The 21,452-nt window shown below is 41.2% G+C and overlaps 1 protein-coding gene across 1 annotated transcript in view; it reads right to left on the bottom strand.

Moving 5' to 3' along the window:
* The window catches only part of LOC139635314 (leucine-rich repeat-containing G-protein coupled receptor 5-like), a 32,469-nt gene extending 11,017 nt beyond the window's left edge, over positions 1-21,452 (bottom strand). Inside the window, exons 1-7 of the mRNA XM_071502502.1 lie at positions 21,154-21,452; positions 11,403-11,474; positions 8,982-9,053; positions 7,904-7,975; positions 5,203-5,418; positions 4,498-4,569; positions 137-205 (exon numbers count right to left, since the gene is read on the bottom strand). Of these exons, the coding sequence (XP_071358603.1) occupies positions 137-205; positions 4,498-4,569; positions 5,203-5,418; positions 7,904-7,975; positions 8,982-9,053; positions 11,403-11,474; positions 21,154-21,452 (872 nt within the window). The remainder of the gene's footprint in view (positions 1-136; positions 206-4,497; positions 4,570-5,202; positions 5,419-7,903; positions 7,976-8,981; positions 9,054-11,402; positions 11,475-21,153) is intronic.

The following is a 21,452-nucleotide window of genomic DNA, read 5'->3' on the forward strand; positions in this document are numbered from 1 at the left end:
CTTTCCACATATGACTAATGTTTATACCGATGCACCGTACGCTACCGTGGAAGTGAGCCAGCGTCATCTATCAGGGATCATGCAGACTGTCTGAGATGTTTCTCAAGCAAACGCACAAACAGATTTTTGGACTCACAGCTCTTTGAGGTGACTGAGTGAGCGGATGGCCGTGGGAAACTCCACCAGACTGTTGTAGTTCAAATCCCTGAGAGAGAGAGAGAGAGAGAGAGAGAGAGAGAGAGAGAGACACACAGAGAGAATGTAGTGGTTTCAGATCCCGTCACTTTTTGCAAACTTTATTGTGCAGGTTTAATTTTAAATGGATAAAACTGTCACTGCCCATCAGTCCACTCTCAATGACCCACAATGACAAGTGAAAACATCAAACACTGACATCTCATACTGAGGCCACTGTTCTCCTGGGAACACTTAGGAATGTCAACCTTAAACTGGGAATTTTAGCTTCAACTTGGAATGTCAGATCAGCTAGTATTAGTATTAGCATTAATATAAACTAAATACCGGGAATAGACTGGGAATACTGGTTCTTCTGGTAACAGAGCTATATACTCGTGTCATCAGCTTTCAACCAGTAACAGTAGGTCAAACTTGGATTATCAGATTCAAATGTGTCATTATTTATCAGCTGTAATCCTGGAATATTAGATCAAAGTTGGAATTTTAGCTCAAGATTTGGAATATCTGTGGTAGGCTTTTATTTTGAAACACCAGATGTAAACTGATCTAAGGTGTGAGGAAAGGTCAGCTCTAGATTTGGAATATCACCTTTGTATTAGTAGTGTCATCTCTTACTTTGTGAATACAGAATCCATACTGGAATTGTCCTCCAGACTGGGAATACCAGCTGTAGACTGGGAATACCAACTAAGTACTGCAAGTACTGGAATGGGAATACCAACTAGTGGGAAAGAAAGTGGAAGATCTACAGTATATAACTGGAATAGATCAAGAATACCAGCTCTACTGGGAATGGTCAGCTCTAAACTGGGAATGATCAATTCTATAGTGGAAAAATCAACTCTACACTTGGAAAACAGTGTCTACAGTGGAAATAGTCAAATCTTCACTGAGAACACTTTTAGCCTGGGAATACCTGCACTATAATGAGACCACGTTATATCAGCTCTAGACTGGGAAATCTAGATTGGTAACACAGCTACGTGTTGGGAATGTCAGCTGTATACTGGGAATGACAGCTCTAGATGAGCTCTGTGATGGACAGGCCGGCTCTGCGACGCTGTGGGAAAATGTCTCGTGTAAATGTTTGTGTTTCAAGCTCGATGTTTAGCTTAATCTTTTTTCCGTCCTTTAAGTTTATTAAAAAATATTTAAGTGTTCCTCCCTCTTTTCCTCTTCCCTTCGTCACCAGTAGAGACTAGAGCATTCTTCCGTCCACACATGGCTTCCATTAGGTCCTCTCATCCATCTCTGGGATGCAGGTGGCTATTACACACACACACACACACACTGTGTGGAATGAAGCTGCCACATTGTGAAAATACCATTAAATTGAAATTGCTTCAGTCTGGATCTGAGTGTGTGAGTCCGTGTGTGTGTCCAGAGGATGATTTGTAACAACAATAGCTGGAACGTTTTATTGACGGGAGGCCGTGATTGGCTGAGAGCTGGATAACAGGTTTCTGATTTGATCAGTTTTGAAATATTTTGAAAAATCTCACTCATCATCACGTCATAGTTAAACTGAATGTGCCGATTAGGTTCAACAGAGCATGAATCAGTGGGCGGGGCTACATTAGACGTTCTGGGTTCCTGCAGTAAAAGTCCTGTTAAGTTCAATGTTGTCGGCATCAGGAGACTGACTGTTGTAGGTGGGACGGACATGAAGCTTCCAGTTATCAATACAAGCAATGAGACACTATCAGAAGTCAAGTCACGTCCAGAGAGACGTCCAGAGAGACGTCCAGAGAACTACTGCTGAACTGAAGTTAGAAGCTGAGGTTTGTAGATAAATTTAGGAATTTCAATCACACTCTGGACCAATTACAGTGCAGTGCTTTGTTTTCCAGTTTGAAATAAGGACGAGTTCTGAAACAGCAACAAATGCTTGTTTAACTCAAGATCTGCTGTCTGGCTTTTTCTGGAGCTTTCAGCAGCTTTTCATGTCCTTCACTGGACATGAGCAAAGTCAGAGTGTCTGCAATTTTCAGTCAAACGAAGAGGTATAATAAGAAACATGTGTATTTTTTAAATTTCACAGCTCTTGTTGAGTTGTGACACTGGCTTCCACACTTGTTGCTATTTTTCATGGGTGTAAATAGGTAGATAGCTTTTCTTAATCTTGCCTGCAAAATTCTGATGATTATTTCTCCATCGGGTAGAAATGAAACAGCTGTCAACCAGACTCAAAAACCTTTGGTGTGGATCATGAATCAGAGACCTGGGATCAAGCTTGGATACAGTTTCTTTACAGGGAAACTTTTCCATGAGAATTAAGGATCCAGATTCATTTTTAACTCAGGAGGTTTGGTTCTCACAGCACTTCACTGGGTCACATATATACTGGAAATGGTTGGTTAGAGACCAGTTATATCAGCTCTAGACTGGGAATGCTAAATCCTTAATGGCACTACCAGTCCAATTAAACTGGTAATACAGCTCTGTACTGGAAATAGTCGGCTCCAGACTGAGAAAACTCTACTACACTGGGAATGGTCAGAAATGGAAAATTAATGAACCAGATTTCACCTACTTCACTGGTTAATTAAACCAGGGAAAACCCATATTTCCCCAAGAGGTTTGGTTCTCTGTGAAAAATGTCTCAAACTTTATTTGTACAAACTGACTGACAAGCTGGTATAAGACAGTAGAAATGATGTTTCTGCCTCCACTGACACTTGTCTCAGCTGATCACACTCAGTGCTGGTGGTTTTCGGGGCCCACACACAGTATTTTTGTGGTGCCTTGGAGGTTTCTGCAGAAATGTTTTTAAAGCTGGATTTTGGGTTTCCTGCTCACCACCGTTTCCGTCACTTACTGGAACCAGAAAATCCTAACTTGGGCAAAAGGGACGGGGCTTAGGTGAAGCCGAGGTGGGCGAGACTCGGCCTCCGCCACAGCTGAACTAGACACTGACGTTGGTGAACGTGTGTGTTCCTTTACGTCGGAGCTGAGCCGGTTGTATTAATTTATTTTTTTCTGTTTTCATTTCCGTTTTCTTCTTCTCTCTCTGTTTGTGTTTGTAGTTTCAGATGAACATGAGGCCCTGGTGTGGTTTATTATTGCTGATCGTGCAGGTACACAGCCTCCAAGCACACACACACAAACACATGCTGCCTGTGTGTGTGTGGGTGCGTGTGTGTGTGTGTGTGCATGAATAGTGATTATGATTAGCATACAGCCAGGGCCACACACAGAGCCAGTCCAACACACACACACACACACACACACACACAGAAGTATTTCCAAATGAAGGCAGCGTGTGTTTGTATGTTTAAACCTGCCTTTCTGGTTGACTGAGAAAACAGAAACATTTCTATACACACACACACACATTCCTCAAATTATACACACACACTAATTCATGCAGACACACACCAACATAAACACACAGGTTAATCTGCTGCGACTCCAGCTAATATCCACAAAGTCTCTGAACAACCTGATCACATGTTCACAGACCAGAAACAACTGGTTTCATCTGACTGTACTTTACTCAAGTATTTCCATGTTATGTAAATTACTTCTACTTCAGTACAAAATGCATTGAAATGTAATTTTTACTGCACTACATGTAATTGACAGATGCAGTAACAAGTCACATGGCCAATTAAAGCCTCTGCACACCTGCACAGGTGTTTTCCATCACTCTGGCTGATTAGACGTCCAGTCTGATCTAAGTAACGAGCAGCTATATTACATGATCACACCAAACCCTGTGTACTAATAAAAACAATAAGTCCCGAAACAGAGCTGTCAATCAAACGCAGTAGCTGTGTTCAGATTCAGCAGCTGCGTCACAGCGGCGCGACGAGATGTCCTTCGAATTAAACATATTTTACTGCTGGACTTCAGTATATGTCTGTACATGTTTATTCATATTAAAAACAAACCTGCCATGCTAGGCTAATGCTAACCACATGCTAGCACAGAGTTGAAACTGATCTGACCCTCGCTGCATGTGGGAGAACCTATGGAGGCCTTCAGGTAACGTAAAACGTGATGGGTCCTCTCTCTTTGTCTGTTCTGGGCCACCGTAGGAACATGAAGATATGAAGCGCTCATTCTAAACAACCGTTCTTAGTTTCGTTTTACACTAATGAAAAGATAATGACATTTGATTCACTTTCTGCAAACATCCCCCTGAATCCTTCACACTGGTCCTTTAAGGGAATTTACAAATATATAAACTAAACCTCTCTGTCGTCTCTTAACCCTTCACCCCGACCCCAGCTCAACCCTGACTGCTGCGACTCCACCCCAAAACACACTCACTCGAACACACACACAGTAACTCACAGCGTCTCCAAACTGTGGAGTCCGTGGAAGCAGTTCGTTCCCATGGAAACGATCCTATTGTTGTTGAGATGCCTGTGGAGAGAGAGAGACTGATGGACTAATGAAGCAGACAAAGAGTGTGTGTGTGTGTGTGTGTGTGTGTGTGTGTATCTTTCTAAAAGGGGCCCCGGGGCCTCTCAAGAAGGTTTTTTTTTTCTTTTGGTAATTTCATGCAAATTAGCTTCAAGCCGATTGGACAAAGGAAATGACAGCAGACTTCAATGCTGCCGCGCTGAATGCCATCACACACACACACACACACACACACACTCAGAGTTTTGCATGTTATTAAGGAGCTAATACAGACGGTCGGGGACAGTCGCTGCCACGGTTAAACTTAATGCAGCAACAGCTCCTAGCAACAATATGCACACACACACACACACACACACACTTGCAAAAACAAGAAGATTACCAAAAAGTGGAAAAAAATGTGATTTGAGCAGATTTGAATCCAGATGTTTTGAATTCTGTTGAGTTCAGTTTGGAACAAATCTGTTGAATCAGTTGATTTAAAATCGACTTCTAAACTGAACTAATCAACTCACGTGTTTGCCTCAGATGACACCTTGCAGATTTTTGTCTCTTTGCTTAATTTTGGAAAAAGTTTATTCTCTGCACATTTTAAATGTTCAAATCTCTGAGTGTGTGTTCAGGATCACGTACAGCACCACCAGGCGGCCCAGCCTGCTGAAGGCGTGGTCGGGGACGTGGCTGATGAGGTTGAGGGCGAGGGTCATGGCTTGCAGGGCGGGCAGATCGCTCAGAGCCTCCACCGGCACCTCCGTCAGAGAGTTATCATCCAACCACAGGTGACGGAGCGAACGCAGGTCGGAGAAACAGCCAATAGGAACGCTGGAGATGTGATTGGCATCCAGGCGGCTGCGTAAACAAAGGAAAATATACACGATATATACCATATATAGACGGGAGATATTGTATTGTTAAGTTGGATCCTTCTTTTCATATATATTCGTTATTTATTGTGTCATCAGATCCATATAAGAATCACTTTGACAACATTCACTCGTCAGCCACACACGGAACCGTCCGTTCTTCCTCTATGAATTTAAATGAGGCCACTTCCTGTTATTGATAAGTCTGATTAAACCAGAATTATTTCTGGTTTACTTCAGTTTACAGTCTGCACATTGTTAGTGGGTTGAAAACACAGCAGCTAAAGATCCAACTTCATTTTAACCAAACTGATCATTAAAAAAATCTCAGTGTCACTGAGGAGATAATGAAGCAGTAAAAACAGGATTATTAACCCTTGTTTTCCTCCTGTAAACTTACAGCATCTGAACAATTTCTAATCTTCAGTATTTCTTTATACTATTAAAGATCAATAGTCACAGAAAACATCTACTTTTTTATGTGTATGAGAGAATTTCAGCTTCATTGAAATGTCGCAGCTTTACACTCTAAAACGTCGTCGTACTCGGAGGCTTCACTTCTCTTTTAAGCCGTTTAAGAGGAACATTAGAGGCTGAGTGTTTGACCAGTGCAGAGGAATGATCGGCAGGCCGCTCGAGTACCACTTAACCAGCCAATGAGCTCTTGGGGAAAAACGAAGGTATTTTAATGAGCACAGACTTATTGCTGAGAGGATTGAGTGGGTCAGTCAGTGCCAATGTGCTTGGTTAACAGCCACACTAAGATGATTTTTTAAAATATCTTATTATCCCACATTGTTGTTTTTATTGAGACCACAAAATGATCATTTAATGATCACGAGGAAACAATCTGTCAGGTCTCATTTTTATCCAATTCATTTCTTCTTGTGCTCATGTCAAGATCTTAGAAATATCACTCAGAGGACACAACACAAGCAACACACACTCCCCTCCTGACCAACCACAAAAATGTTGCTTCCTCCTTGGTCTTCAAAGTAAAAGCCTCTCATAACAGTGCCCCTGTAAGATTCACCAACATTAAAATAATAGGTTGAAGTGAGGAACAACAATCTTAAAAATGTTCTCTCTTCTGATTGGCTGACTGTTTTCTGAGTGATCCAATAAAAATACAGCAGATTTCAGGTTAACACTCAGAGAAACCAAATCCTGCAAGGTTGGATGGTGGGTCCAGGTGGGCGGGGCTTGGGACGGTGACTGCTTTGTTGTGACATCACAAAGTTCCAGAAGTCCTGACGGCTGGTTTTAAGGCTCAGTTTCTGAATACAGGCTGTGTGCATTTCTCTGTGGACTGAGGCTTTGATACTTTCACAGTATTAATATAGAACCTAGACCTGCTTTATAATCACAAACACATGGACATCTGCCTTTAGACTCTCAAAGGAGTTTTAAATCGAAAGCAACTGGACTTGGTTATTTGTCTAGGAAGACGTTTCACCTCTCATGCAAGAGGCTTCATCAGTTCTTTCTCGCACCTGACCAGGCTGGGACACCTTTAGACTGTGTGGGACCTTAACGTTGGTTAAATGCGTTTCAGCCCTCTTTCCGACTAAAACTTTTCTCCCCCAAAAGGATGTATGGAGAGTGTAAAACTAAAAATGTTGGCTTGGTGTTTACTGTGTACGGGGAAAAATTACCTCTTACAAAACTACGACCTTTAACTTCTCATAAATCCTGTTTTAAATGTCAATACAGTCGATCAGAAAGCACAGCTGTCATCATGACGACATCCTGACCATGAACGTTATCAGCGGACTCGCTCCTCACCTGTTTTCTGACTGAACAGAGGATAAAGAAGAAGAGATTAATCTGTGTTCATGTTGATCAGGTCTGGACCGAGTTCTCTACTAAAACCACCTGGAAACATCAATGTGGATCAAACTGACTTAATGCAGACATGGTCTAAATCTTGAGTCTGGACTGTTCAGTTTCCCTCAGGTCCACCTTCCCCAGGTCCACCTCACAAGAATGAGTTTTCACTGGAATAAGAGGATTCCTAACATTCACCTGGTTCCTGCTTTCATTTTCATTCTGCTCTGGAAAACTCTTGTATATTATCTGTATGTTCTGTCTGTCTGTCCTAACAATACCTCCTCTGTTCAGGTCCAGAGAGAGAAGAGAAGGATGGGACTCCACATAATGGGAGAGAGAGAGAGAGAGAGAGAGACCTTAGACATCTCCATTCTTATACCCTTATCTACACACACACACACACACACACACACACAGGTACAGTTTCAGTACAATTACTGTGTGTTTTCAGGCTGAGAGAACACAGTGTCTGGACTACATACATTAATATACTGGTGTGTGTGTGTGTGTGTGTGTGTGTGTGTGTGTGTGTGTGCGTGCGTGTATATGTGTGTGTGTGTGTGTGTGTGTGAGTGAAGATTCCTTTCCACCAAAGCGTAAAACGAGATAACAGGATAAGTGTGTGTTTGTGTGTGTCTCACAGTGACTGCAGGTTGTGCAGGTTGTTGAACGCCTCAGCAGGGACAGACCTCAGCTGGTTGTTTTGAAGCATCCTGGAAAAAAATGAGTCAAGATAAATAAAAAATAAAAAAATAGTAAAAACTGTTAAAACATAGTAACATGACTAATCATCTAATCTGCTGTGAATTTGTTAAACACAACAAACAACATACTGACTAACTTAGAGCAGCGGTTTCTATTGTGCTGCCTTATGTAATTCACAATTTATCATTACAGCTTTCCCATATTATTATTATTATTATTATTATTATTATTATTATTATTATTATTATTATTATTATTATTCCAGTGTTCAGAGTTATAGAGGCATCAATTGATTTTATTATTAGTTTGCTGGCAAACACATGTTCACAAACTAATAAAGAATAAATAACATGTTTGATATGTGTTTTTGTGATTTTTCTAACAGTCAAATATCAATATTGATAGTTGTAGTAGTTCTAGTTACAGTAGTAACAGTATTAGTAAGAGCTTTACTAACAGTATTTTTGCAGTTGAATAAAACAACAGAAAACAATCGTGACAATGAAGTTGAAATGAACAGAGCGATGCATGAAACACGACAGAAATAATCTGTTCATGTGAGTAAACATGTGGGAGGTAAACAGTGAACAGAAGTGTTGTTTCAAACAGCAGAAACTCACTAAACTGAGACAGACGACGTCTTCAAAGTGTCTGTGAATGATTAGCACCAGTAAACATACCACACATTATTACAGTGTGGCTGTGAGCTCGTGTTACTATCTCTGTGAGGACCAGTTTCAGCTTTAAACCATTGTGGAGAGGACATTTGTGCATTGTGAGGACATTTCTGCACTGTAAGGACATTTGTGCATTGTGAGGACATTTCTACATTGTAAGGACATGTGTGCATTGTGAGGACATTTCTGCATTGTGGGAACATGCTGGTCAGTCCCTCCAACTTCAAAGGGCTGTTTGAAAGTTAAGACTTGGTTTTAAGGTTCAGGCTCAGGGTAAAGGGGCCAGGGAAACCATTGTGTCACTGACACTGAAGTACAGAAACGTGTGCGGACTTACAGCACTTTGAGGTTGTAGAGGCCGGTGAACGCTCCTCTGGGGATGAACGACAGATCGTTTCCTGCCAAACGCCTGTGTGTGAGAGAGAGAGAGGGAGAGGGTTGAAGTGGGACACTTATGGGCCACCATAAGTAACTGTGGAACCTGATACTTTCAGTACATTTTGCTGATAATACTTTTACCTGTAACAGAGTTATACTGCTACTTTTACTCAAGCAAAATATACGAACACCTCTTCAACCACTAACTTGGCCTCAGAGAAGAAGAACATCTCTCAAAAGAAAATTTAAATATGCAGCAGGAGGCGAAGTCAGACTGCAGAGCAACAGGTGGAGCCCCAAGTGCAAAGCATAAACCTTATAAATTAGCTCCAAAAAGATTCAGATGAGCTAAAACGCATAAAGAATAGTGGCTGTTGTACTTCAGATGCTTTGCTCTATCAACAACAAATATATCTGCAAGATTTGGTAAAATACATAACAACAGATAAACATGGCGGATGAATAATACTAATCAAACAGCAACAAGTGGGAATATGCTGTGCACCATTTCCTGATTAGTTAAGTATCAATAGTCATTGATCAGTCAGTCATGGTGAAGTATCTTCTTCCTCAGTAAACATGATATTCTCACTAAGTCTTGATTTTCAAACCAGTAGAAAACACTGGGCTGTAATGGGTCCTGCAGGTCTGTGTGTTTTTCGAGGCCACACAGAGTTCAGCCAGTCCGCATGTACCCAGCATGCACCTCTTGCGGTGTCCTATCGCCGTAGTGACGTTTCTCACGCCACGGTGAGAAATATCACACACACACAGACACACGTATAAACACACATGGCTGGCAGCAGAGCAGAACAGCAGTCAGAGTCATGTTCAGGTCTCTGTGAGGTCAGCTGTTCGCAGGCCGAACCCTGAGCTTTAATTTAGTCCATCAGAGTCCGTCTGCACACTTCAGCTGCAGGAAAGTGTCGCTGCTGCTGGGCTGCGTGGCCAGTTTAACCCCTCAGGGTCTGTTTTGGGGTCCTCCAACCTGCATGATAGTTTCAATATTTCCCCAGGAACCAACCAATACAAACATTAAAGACAAATTATTTTTTGTACATCACTTGTTACTAAAGAAAATAAAAGTCAGACCTACTGATAAGAAAAATAGTCATAGTTTTCAGCATCACATTACTTATGATGAAGTAATACAACCTTGCTGCAGGTTTTTTTGTGTTAACAACCTGACACAGTGAAAAATACAATTTGATAAAACACAACTTCAGATGTGCAAAATATAAACTAAAACAGTTAAAGGTCTTCAAACTAGATTCTGACTCAGGCCTGATTTTGTACATTTTAGTGGTGCAAATTATTTGCAAATTTGTAATTCATCAAATTATTTAGAGTCTATATACTGATGTGGAATGAGGCTGGGGCTTTTCAGGGTCCCTGGGGGTCTTTGGCCCCTGGACAGTTGCCTGTTTTGCCCAGTTGGTAATCCAGTCTTAGGTAGGTGAGGACAGATGGGATTACATATCGTATCCTCACAGATATCTGAGCTGCTCGCCCGCTCACACACCCTCACTGCACACGCTCATATCATCCAGTTCATGAACACATAGATCAGCTGATACACTGAGAGCTGTGGCCCCTCTGCAAAACATTATCCAGTCCAATATCTGCATAACTGGGGAAACAGAAACTGTAAACAGGACCACAAAACACTTAAAGGTCCATGTTTTAACTTCTCCAGTGTTTTATTTGAAGTGTTGATCTCCATCAGAAGATATATCTGTGGTTTTAAGAACCAAAAACCATCAAGCTCTAGTAACAACAGGTCAGTCAGCCAATCAGAAGAGAGGATCTGAGCCACTCAGACTGCTTTGTTGTGACATCACAAAGTTCCAGAAGTCCTGACGGCTGGTTTTAAGGCTCAGTTTCTGAATACAGGCTGTGTGCATTTCTCTGTGGACTGAGGCTTTGATACTTTCACAGTATTAATATAGAACCTAGACCTGCTTTATAATCACACACACATGGACATCTGCCTTTAGACTGAATGGACCTTTAAATTTAAATAAACTGGTTGTGTCTAAAGTCACTGTGAACTTTTTCTGTCTTAAACCAGATCAGGATCTTTCCCTACATCATAAATGTAATTTCTCGGAGACGGATGAATGAAGCACTCATCAGTTTGCTTGTAAGATGTTATACAGATTCTGTTTGTTCAACCTGGAATCTCGCAGCTTTGATTCACTCTGAGATTCCTGGAATTTCAGCAGGTGTTGAGGAAGGAAAACTGATGTCACCTCCTCGACTCAAACACAGTAGATGATGACATATCAGACAGGAATGAACCTGTGTGTGTGTGTGTGTGTGTGTGTGTGTGTGTGTGTGTGTGTGTGTGTGTGTGTGTGTGTGTGTGTGTGTAACTCACAGCTCCTCCAGGAAGTGCAGGTTGGACAAAGCTCCACTGGACAACACAGTCAGATTATTCATACTCAGATCACTGAGAACAAAAAGAGAGAGAGAGAAGTGATTGTTAATGTTTCTCTACCTTCACATCTTTTGGCTCCGACACAACTGAAACATCTTGTTTTGAAACTGTACAGTTACATAGTAAAGTCACAAATAAATGTAATGGAAAGTCATAAAATGTATATAAATAAATCAACTTTTGGGATAAAAAAATAATGTACAGCAGCTTTTATGACATTTTTTAGATCTTAAATAGAAAAACACAACAAACAACATCCTGATCCAAACGACCAATTAGAAATACAAACACTGCATTAATGCCTCATGAATTATTAAAGAGACATGAGGTCATAAAACGGCCACAGAGTCTGTGTTCACACACAGAGACCATTCAACACACACACACACACACACACACACACACACTTCACATATAAAAACATTTAGTTTGACAAAGCGTCTACTCATGACTCAGGTAGGACACACACACACACACACACACACACACACACACACACACACACACACACACAGGACTTCACGCCTCCTTCAAAGAGCTGCTGAGAGGAACGAGTCAACACACACCTGAGTGAGAAACAAGACGGGAGTGGAAGTTACTGGAAAGAGAGAAAGCAAGAAAAGAATGAATGAATAAACCAGGTTTCCCTGCTCTGCTCTGAAGTTCCAGGACTTTCAATGACCTCTAACACCTGTGGATCACATGGAGCGAGGTGTTTGTCTGTGTGTGGTTGACAAATTAAAGCAAAAAAACACTATAACCCCAATGAAGGCATAAACATCATCAACTACATGGCCAAAAGTATGTGGACACAGTTTACAGCCCTCTGTGCACCCCTGTCCGCAAACTTTTGGCCCCATTTCCTCATGTGGTGCTCAGTTGGTTTGAAATCTGAGATGATTATTACATTAATCTGTACACATCATGTGCAGCTAATTTAACGACCTATATCAGTATTACCAAATATTCTCTGGTTTTAGCTTCTCAGATGTGAGGATTTGATGCTTTTGGTTACCATAACATACGACATTAACTCTTTGAGGTTTTCTCTGGGAGATGGCATGAGCCATTTTCACTATGTTCCAGAACAAAATGGACAAGGACCGGAAGATTAAAATAATAATTCATATTGTTTTTGGGTCATATCTCATCTGATATCTCCACTGTGGGTTTTTCCAAAGTTTGTCACCCATCTGTGTGTAATAATACATTAATGTTCCTGGAAAATGACCACAAAATACCTGTGGAATACCAGTGTAACGTCAGCACAACGCTAACAAAAGCAAACATGACATTAATGCAATGTTTCCTGGTCACAAATATGTCAGCATCTAATCTAATCCACTGTGCAGAGCTCTACAAACCTTTAGTAATGTCGTGTAATGTCATGTTTTGTGGGGTGAAACAGAACCAGGGGCCAACGTCAGCTTCTTAAAAAGGTAATTTCCATTTCAAGCCAAAACAAGGTGACTTCAGTGTTTCTGATTGGCTCGCAGGGACAGGGACATCGTTTGTTGTATGTTGTGATTGTGTGCGCTCATGACGTTCTCTCTCCTTTCTTTTCTTTTCCTTATCTGCGCCCGTCTATTTTCTGCTCTCTGTGCGCCTGATAACTATCGGCAGGTAGCGTCTTTCCACTCAGGAGGGCTCCGTCTGAAAGGAAAGGGAGACAGGCTGTCTCTGTCTCAGACACACACAGTGAGGGTGTGTCTGCAGGTTGAATATACTGGTTGTTAAGGAACTTTCTCAAAACACCATAAAGCCTGTTAATGTGTGTGTGTGTGTAGCTTTACAACATTGTCGACAGGTAGTGCGCTCACACAGAGAGGGTTTGTTTGGACTTATTTTAGCAGAATGTACCTTTACTCTGACCAGACCAACAGCGTTACGGCTGATTGACTTTTACTGCTTTAACACACACATTCAGGTTTGTATGGCGGTGCTTGAAAGCAGTTCTCATTCACTTCATTTATTAACTCACACTCAAAATATATATATTTATACGTGAGCGTGTTTTCAGACACAGAGTTGTTCATTACCCAGACTGAGAGCTCTGTAAAGCTCCCTACATGTGGTCACATATCTTATATAAACAGTTAAAAAAACTGGACTATTTACAGAAAGTTGGGTCATTATTTCAAACAGGATTTACTGAGAGAAGAATTCATGGTCATAAATGAGTCAAAAAGCAAAGCTCCTGCTTGAAAAACAGTAAAATCCTTTTTTTAAAATGTCTTTCTACCAACAAACTGTAGAAATTCTGATCATTTTTCAAGCTTGCTCCAGCGCTAATTAGCTGGTGTTTGATCATTTTACCTTCAAATGTTATGTTAACTTTGGGTCTTGTTAAATGTTGAATTGCTAGCTCTACGTTAGCTTCATTCCCTTTTCGCTGATGTCGAATCAGTATCTTTTAGCCAAAGTTTGATTGCTTCTCTGTTAGCTTTGTGCCTCTAATGCGACGTTAGCTTCTTGGCCTGTTTGCTAATGTTGAATCACAGGTAGCTTAGCATTGTTTCATGTCCTAGTTATATCATCTGCATTCTTCAGACTACTAATGCTAGCTGCTAGCTGCTAGCTCGGGCTGCAGCTATTACTGTAACATATCTTTTTACTAATGATTGAATTGTTGATTACTGGTTAATTGAGTATTCATTTTTATTCATGAAGATCAGAGGGTAAAGAAAAATGTGCATCTTGAGCTTCCAGAAGTGAAACTGACGACTGCAGAACGCCTGCTTTATAAAAACAACGATTTATATATATGAAACAGAAAAGCTTGAACCAGGAAATATTTGTCATTGTTGTTTGATAAATGACTTAAAATAACTATGATGGTTGTCTGGTCCAGCTGTGGTGTGTGTTGTGTGTTTTGGTTTACTTCAGTCCTGAGATGTGGGACATTACTGAGACACACAGTGTAATGGTGATGATGATGATGATGATGATGATGATAATGGTGGTGCTATTGTTGTGCTTTAACAATAAGGAAATATCCAGCACTGATTACCCTGCTGGGTGAAACCTATGATGTCAAACCTCAAACAACAGTCGTATATAAAAGTCTTGTACTTACTATTTGTATTGTGTTTACACTGCCCTGACTTTCACTGCTTGAGCTTTTATTTTGAAACAGTTGGATTCATCTGGTGAACCACATTCCTGGTGCACAGTAAGGAAAAGGAAAAACTGATCACATTTTGTGAATTAATTCATATTATTAAGAAAATAGTCAAAAATTTACAAGAAAAAAGTGATTATTTATATCGAAGTTAATATTTTCCAGATTGATTAATGAAATATTTACAATAAAAAATAATTTGAGTTGAAAGTTGTAATATTCTGAAAATCAAGAGGAAAAGTCATACAGGTCGAAAAGAAAGTAAAACAAACAAAAAATAAAAAGTGGCAGTTTTTGCTAATTTTTCTAATTTAATATTCAAAAGAATCAAGTTATAATTTTTTGTGAATCAGGTAAAAAATCTTAAGGAAAATGTATAAAAAGTTATAAAAGTTAAATTATATAAGTTTTATTTTGTAGATTTAAGTCATAATGTTTTCAGATTTAAGATGTAATAGTTTTTGAATATATTCAAAAACAAAGAAAAAGTTGTAATATATATCTCACATAAAGTCAAAAATGTAAAAGAAAAAGTGTTTTTGTTTTTTATCAGATTGAAGGCATGATGTTACCCAAATGAAGAACAATACTGTATAAACTTTATTCTCTTTTCAGTTTGTTTTTCCTCAGGATCATGTGTGTCACAGTTTGAGTTACAGACCCACAATCAGGAACCATTTTATTGTACAACTTGAGATCTTTTTTCCCTCTGGACTGAGGAATAAAAGCGGTATGTATGAAGAACAAGGAGAACAGAGGGATGAAAGAAAAGACGAATACATTAACCATGTTTTATGGTTTTTTTCCCTCTCGGTAATGAGTTAGATGAAGCTTTGTGTGTATGTGTTGTCTTTTTTCCGTCTCCTCGGGCTCAAACTGATGGATATCAGACGATTATTCAAATGTCCGTGGCCCGCAGAAAGACAAACTCTGGAGAAAGAAAGAAAAGAGAGTTGTGTAGTTTGGAGGCGTAATGTGACAGCGAGGCCTCTCTCTGTTTTTGTCCTCTTTCACTCTTTCACTCTGTCTTTCTTTCAGTGTTTCGGGGGCGGGTCAGCAGGGGCCCCCCGGGGCAAGTGAACGCAGGGGGTGTATTCCCCGATCTGTCCTGTCAGTCTTTGCTGTCTGCTTCCAGAGAAAAAGATACCGGAGGATAAACAACAGCTCCCCACAGATCTGCATGTGTTTCACTGCAAACAAACAGCCTGACGCTGCGAAGACTTTAAATGTAATTATGTTGTTATATTGGGAAAGACAAACGTTCAACATAATAAAACTTAATCACAACATCACAAGTCGAGGTCAAGATTTTTAACATAACAATCTTCAATATCTACTTTATATCTATATCTATATTCTATATATCTACACTATATCTCGGGTCGTGTCAGTTCCTGGTGCCTGAGTAGGTGACAGTAGAAAAAAAACATTAAAAGCTGTGAAATTTCAGTGAAGCTCTGTAGTAATTTACCAAATAATCAAAATAATAAGGAAACAAATAAAAAGCGGTGCAGTGGTGTAACAGGAAGTTTAGCAAGTGTGGGAAAATGTCTGTGGCAGAAATGATACTTAATGTGGTTTTTGCATCTTTCTTTGCATTTACAGTTACAAATACGAAGGTACCTTATTCTGAAAAGACACCGTTTATAAAGGCTTTATAAGATGTAACTAATGGCTTTGTTAATTGTTGATAAATCATCATTATAGATTATAAACCATTAAATTCTTCTTTATTTTTATCATTATTCAGTAGTGACATGTTTCCATTGGACAGTTTCACCATTTATCTTGTGTAAAACAGCTGCTGGACCAAAATCCATTTATAAACTGATTATTAACATTTATAACTACACACTTGATGGATAATTGTAAAACCCACTAATGATTTATTAACATGTTAAATTGAAGGAGACTTTTGCTGAGAAACTCAAGACCCTCAATTCATGTCATGCTAACAGCAGTTCAATCTACAGCTCTGCATCTATATTGTCTGTCATAACCTCAAGGGAAGAGAGAGGTAGTCCATTTACCTGTGTGTGTGTGTGTGTGTGTGTGTGTGTGTGTGTGTGTGTGTGTGTAGGTTTGTGTGTGTGTGTGTTTTGTGGGCCGTGGCGTCCAAAAAGCAGCACTCAACGACAGCTGAGCTCAACTGAACCTTGACGAAGCTCAGCGCTCTCTCTCAGCCAGAGAGCAGCCGTCCAAACATCCTGCACAGGTAAATGGACGAGCTGTCTCACTCTGAGGTCGTGAGAGAGGTCAGGCTGACGGCAGGAGGCTCACCTGTCTGTCGCTCTACCTGTCTCTCTGTCTCTAAGCTGCATCATGGAATTGAATTAAAGCCACCTCTCACTTAGAAAACAACCAGAAGCTTTTTAGTGTAAAAATCTCACAGGAGCCAAATGAGGCACCAGATCAAAGATTAAATGGTCAGTTCAGCTGTTGACAGAGCTCAGGACTTCCAATATGGCTGCCAAAAGGGGGCATGGCTGCAAACATCCTTCATATGTACATCAGTTCATTCATCAGGCTGCAGCTAAATGCATTCCTGTGCTCCTGCTGTCAGTCAGAGGTAGAATAGAGACTTACAGGCCCATTCAGGCCTCAGACAGCACTGCTTAGGCATGCAGCTAGTGTACACACACACACTCACAAAGCCATTGACAGATGGTAGTATTCAGAGTGACGGCGGTCAAACAGACAGACGGACAGAAGCAGATTGTAAACTGACTCTCCCTCGTTTCTGTCTGTCTGAGATCAGTTACTGTTTAATTTTCTCACAAAGTGGTTAAAAGTTCTCACAGTGAAGCAGAACGTACAGAAATTCATGAACCGACTCACAATAAACACTGAGGGAAGGTCTCATCTGTACACAAACAAACACGAAAAATAACTGGGCACAGCACAGAACTACTGGGCGGGGGGATATGCTGTTGTTTGTCAAGAAATAGTTCCAGCACAACACACAAAATATGGGTTTTATACGTTTGTGTAGAGATTAGACAATTAAGATACAACATGCGAATCACTTCAGAGGTACTGGTGTGTTTCTGACCGGGGGCTGAGCTAATTCAAAGGGCCCCAAAGGGTCAAGGGGCCCCCGGGTCAGAGCCTCTGTCTGAAGAGATTGTTAATATCTCCTGTTCAAAATTTGCAGTGTTCAGTTAAAAGATTACAAAGAGAGGCAGGACTATCCTGAAGAGATGCACAACGACCACAAAAGAGACACAAAACAACCACTGTCTGTAGTTATTTTGTGTCTGGGAGTTTTTTTCGGAGGGGTGGGGGCCCATTGTCTCATATAGGGTCAATGCCTGGACCCAGATAAACTGGAAAAAGAGATGGATGGATTAATCAATTAAAAATATTTGCCTATTATGAATAAATGAGCTTCTTAAACTAACATTGCTATTTTCTAAAATCAAAACCTTGGTGAATGAAATTTTGAGCTTTTTAATAGGAACTAAATTCACTGCATTTAAAGACTTTTAAAGACCTGCAAAAAACCCTGTTATCTGAATCCAGCTCTGCGGTCGTAAGATGAATAACAAGATAGGAAGTTTTCCTCAAATCCTTTTTATTTTTTTATTGTGAAACACTGGAGAGTTTGACCTCTTCAGTGTTTCAGTAATGTCTGCTCTTGGACTGCTCAGGTTATGGGTAGAGTTTATTTTCTCTTTTTTTTCCTGTATTTATCTAGGGAAGTTTAACTGGAAGAACCTGGCTGCTGGTGCAGGGATCAACCCGGTGACTTCTGCCCACCACCGCTCACATTCGCTTTGAAGGTTTACAAGCAAGAAAAAGACGGGAACCGCTGGTTTTGTAACGACTCGCCACCATGAAGCAGTCAAACTTTTCTCCAGGTCAACAAAGTGGAGCGTCCCAGTGGTAAAGCAGCACCAGGATCCCTGACGATCAGAGCGACAGATGAAATATTTCTGTGTGACGCCCTGTATGTCTGTGGTCATGTGTGAACGTCTGGAGCAGGCCACGAGGACCAACATGTCTCTGCTGAAAAAAACTAATCTCACTTCAGGAGATGGATTCACCTGCTCCTCAGCAAGCTGACGAGGAGCACCTGAACGCATCATCAAAAGGTGACCAGCTTCCGATGGATACTGGTAACCAGCAGATGATGGGACACAGCTATGGAGCGACAACTCTCCGAAACACACACAGAAACACACACAGAAACTCCTTGATGTTTTGTTGGATTCAATTCCTGATTGGAGCTTTAATAAAGACACAAAGAACCTTTGATCGACTGTCGCTGTGTGTGTGTGTGTGTGTGTGTGTGTGTGTGTGTGTGTGTGTGTGTGTGTGTGTGTGTCCATCTGCCTGTCTTAGACAAACTGTAAGGAAAGTGCTTTCATTGACACACACACACACACACACACACACACAGAGCTATTCTGAATAGAAGAAGGTTTTCTTTAATGAGAGTGAAACTTAAATCCTGGACATTGTGCTGCTTTTAGACCACAGCCAAGATGGGCAGGTTTTCCTTCCACACACACACACACACACACACACACACACACACACACACACACACACACACACACACAGCGTACAGTGATGTAATGGTTTTGCCAGAGCTGAAACATGTCTTGTATCGAGGCTGGTCACCTGCTGTGAGGTGAAATGGATTTGAATTAATTTCAGTGTCTCGCTTTAACAGGAGTTTAAACTCAGACCACAGTCGCTCACTCAAGTAGAAACACTGAAACTTCACTGACACAGTTGTTAAAGGACCATAGCAAAGCTTCTGCACGTTGTTCCATGTGAATAACAAACTGTTTTGGACCAGTTTAACAAGGCATATCTTCAGTTTATAGATGAGTTAACAGCCTTATTTGCTAATGACTAGACCTCACAAACATTTAATGACAAAAACACAACATTTTCTCAAATGTTTCAATTTGATTTGATTAAGATGTGAATGACTATTTCCTTTAAAACGGCTTAAATTTATAAACATCTGTTTCCTGACCTAAGTTCAACTTCAGGACTTGCAGACGTCATTTTGTAGTTCCACCCACAAGTGTAAACATCCTCAAGAATCACTCTAAGCTCCTTGAACCCAGTATCTCTGGGATCTCTGGGACCTCTCTGAAAAACAGAAACTTCCTTAAGAATTTGTGAACCATCTGAAACGTGCCTGGAGTCTCTCCACATGTGGAGTGACCCCTCTCAATAATGCCTTCAATGTCCCCAAAAAATCCTGGAAACCATTTAAGAACCCCTCTAACCCTCTAACCAAACTCCTAGAACCAAAAACAACCAAATGAAACTCCTGATGTCTCTTCCCTTAAACCTCCACAAGAAAACATTCCTCAAAAACCACTGGAAAACTTTCAGAGATCTCTTGAACATCTCAAACCTGGAACATTGAAGCTAATGAAACCTTTCCAAGTACACCTGAACTGTCCTCAGGAACTACTGGAACCTCCTCAAGTGCTCCAGCAATCCTTCAATCTCTTTCAGAACTCCTGGAACCCCTTCTCAGGTGCTCCAGGAAGTTCCACTCGAACATTTTTTCAAGAAGAACTTCCTCAGGAATTCTTGGAACTTCTGTGAAGCTCTTGGGAACTGACTTAGTTCCTGTAGGTCATCTTCAGAAGCCCTGACCTGAAACCTTCTTAAAACCACTTGAACCTCTTCAAAAACCTGTAGAACTTTCTAAGGAAACATACAGTATCTTCAAAAGCCCCTGGAACTTCTCAATAGCTCCAGAAAGCTTTTCATGTACCAGTGGAAGTCAAAGATCTGTGGAACCTGTATGAACCCATAAAACCTCTTCAAGAAGGTAGAAACTTTCCCAATACCTTTTTGAAAACCACTCAGATCTTTTGAGTCCTTCAGTAACCCCAAGCACGAGCACTTCTAGATCTTTCTAAAGAGGCCCTCAACAATTCCTGGAACTTCACAGTAGCTCCAGGAATCTTTTAAAGTACCAGTGGAACCTCCTCCTAAACATCTGGAATGTCCTCAAGGATCTGTGGAGCCACTTTAAGACCCCTTAACTGTCTTTGAGGAGGACACCTGAAACATCTTGAGAAACCACTGAAATCTCTAGAACTTTCTAAAGATGCCTTTGAGACTCTTCAACAACATCTAGAACTTCTCGATAGCTCTATGAATCGCTTCAAGTACCAAAGGAACCTCCTCATGAACATTTGAAATGATCTTATGGATTTGTGGAACCACTTGAAAAAGAGGGCGGCTGAAACCTCCTCAAAACCCTCTGGAACCAAGGAACCTGACGCTCCATTACTCTCCTAGAGAAACTTCAGCAAACCTGTGGAACTTCTCAAAGGTTCCCTCTCTGCTACTTTCAGTGACTTTCTTTCTGTGTTGGCGGTGAGTGTAAACTAATCTCTTCAGAACCGCCTTAACCACCAGATGAACAACTCCAGGCTACGTGACATGCGCGGGACAGGTGCTGCGTTTCTCACGAGTGTGTAGTATCCACGCACACACACACACACACACACACACACACACACCAATTTGAGTTGTTGTTCATACGTGCAGATTAAGAGCAACAGGTTGCCCTGGGTGTTGACTTACAGGTAGGATGTGAAGACGCTCAGGCTGCTCGGTATCTCCCGGAGCCCCAGGTCCGAGCAGTCCACCCGGTGCAGCAGCCCGTCCACCCCGCACCGACAGCGGCCGGGGCAGCCAGCCCTCCCCGCTCCTGAGTCCCCGTCCCCGCGGCTCCCCTCCCTGGCCACCGCGGTGCTGTTCACCCCGGCTGCGGAGCTCTCCTCCACGGCCACGGAGCCCAGCATCTCCACCCCGACCACGGAGCTCTGTAAGCTGGCCGAGAGGACTGCAAACGCGGCTAACAAAGCCACAAACCCCGGCAT

This window comes from Trachinotus anak, unplaced genomic scaffold (assembly GCF_046630095.1).
Source record: "Trachinotus anak isolate AG129_WGS33_773 ecotype Australia unplaced genomic scaffold, CSIRO_AGI_Tana_v1 ptg000018l, whole genome shotgun sequence".
NCBI classification, from domain to species: Eukaryota; Metazoa; Chordata; class Actinopteri; order Carangiformes; family Carangidae; genus Trachinotus; species Trachinotus anak.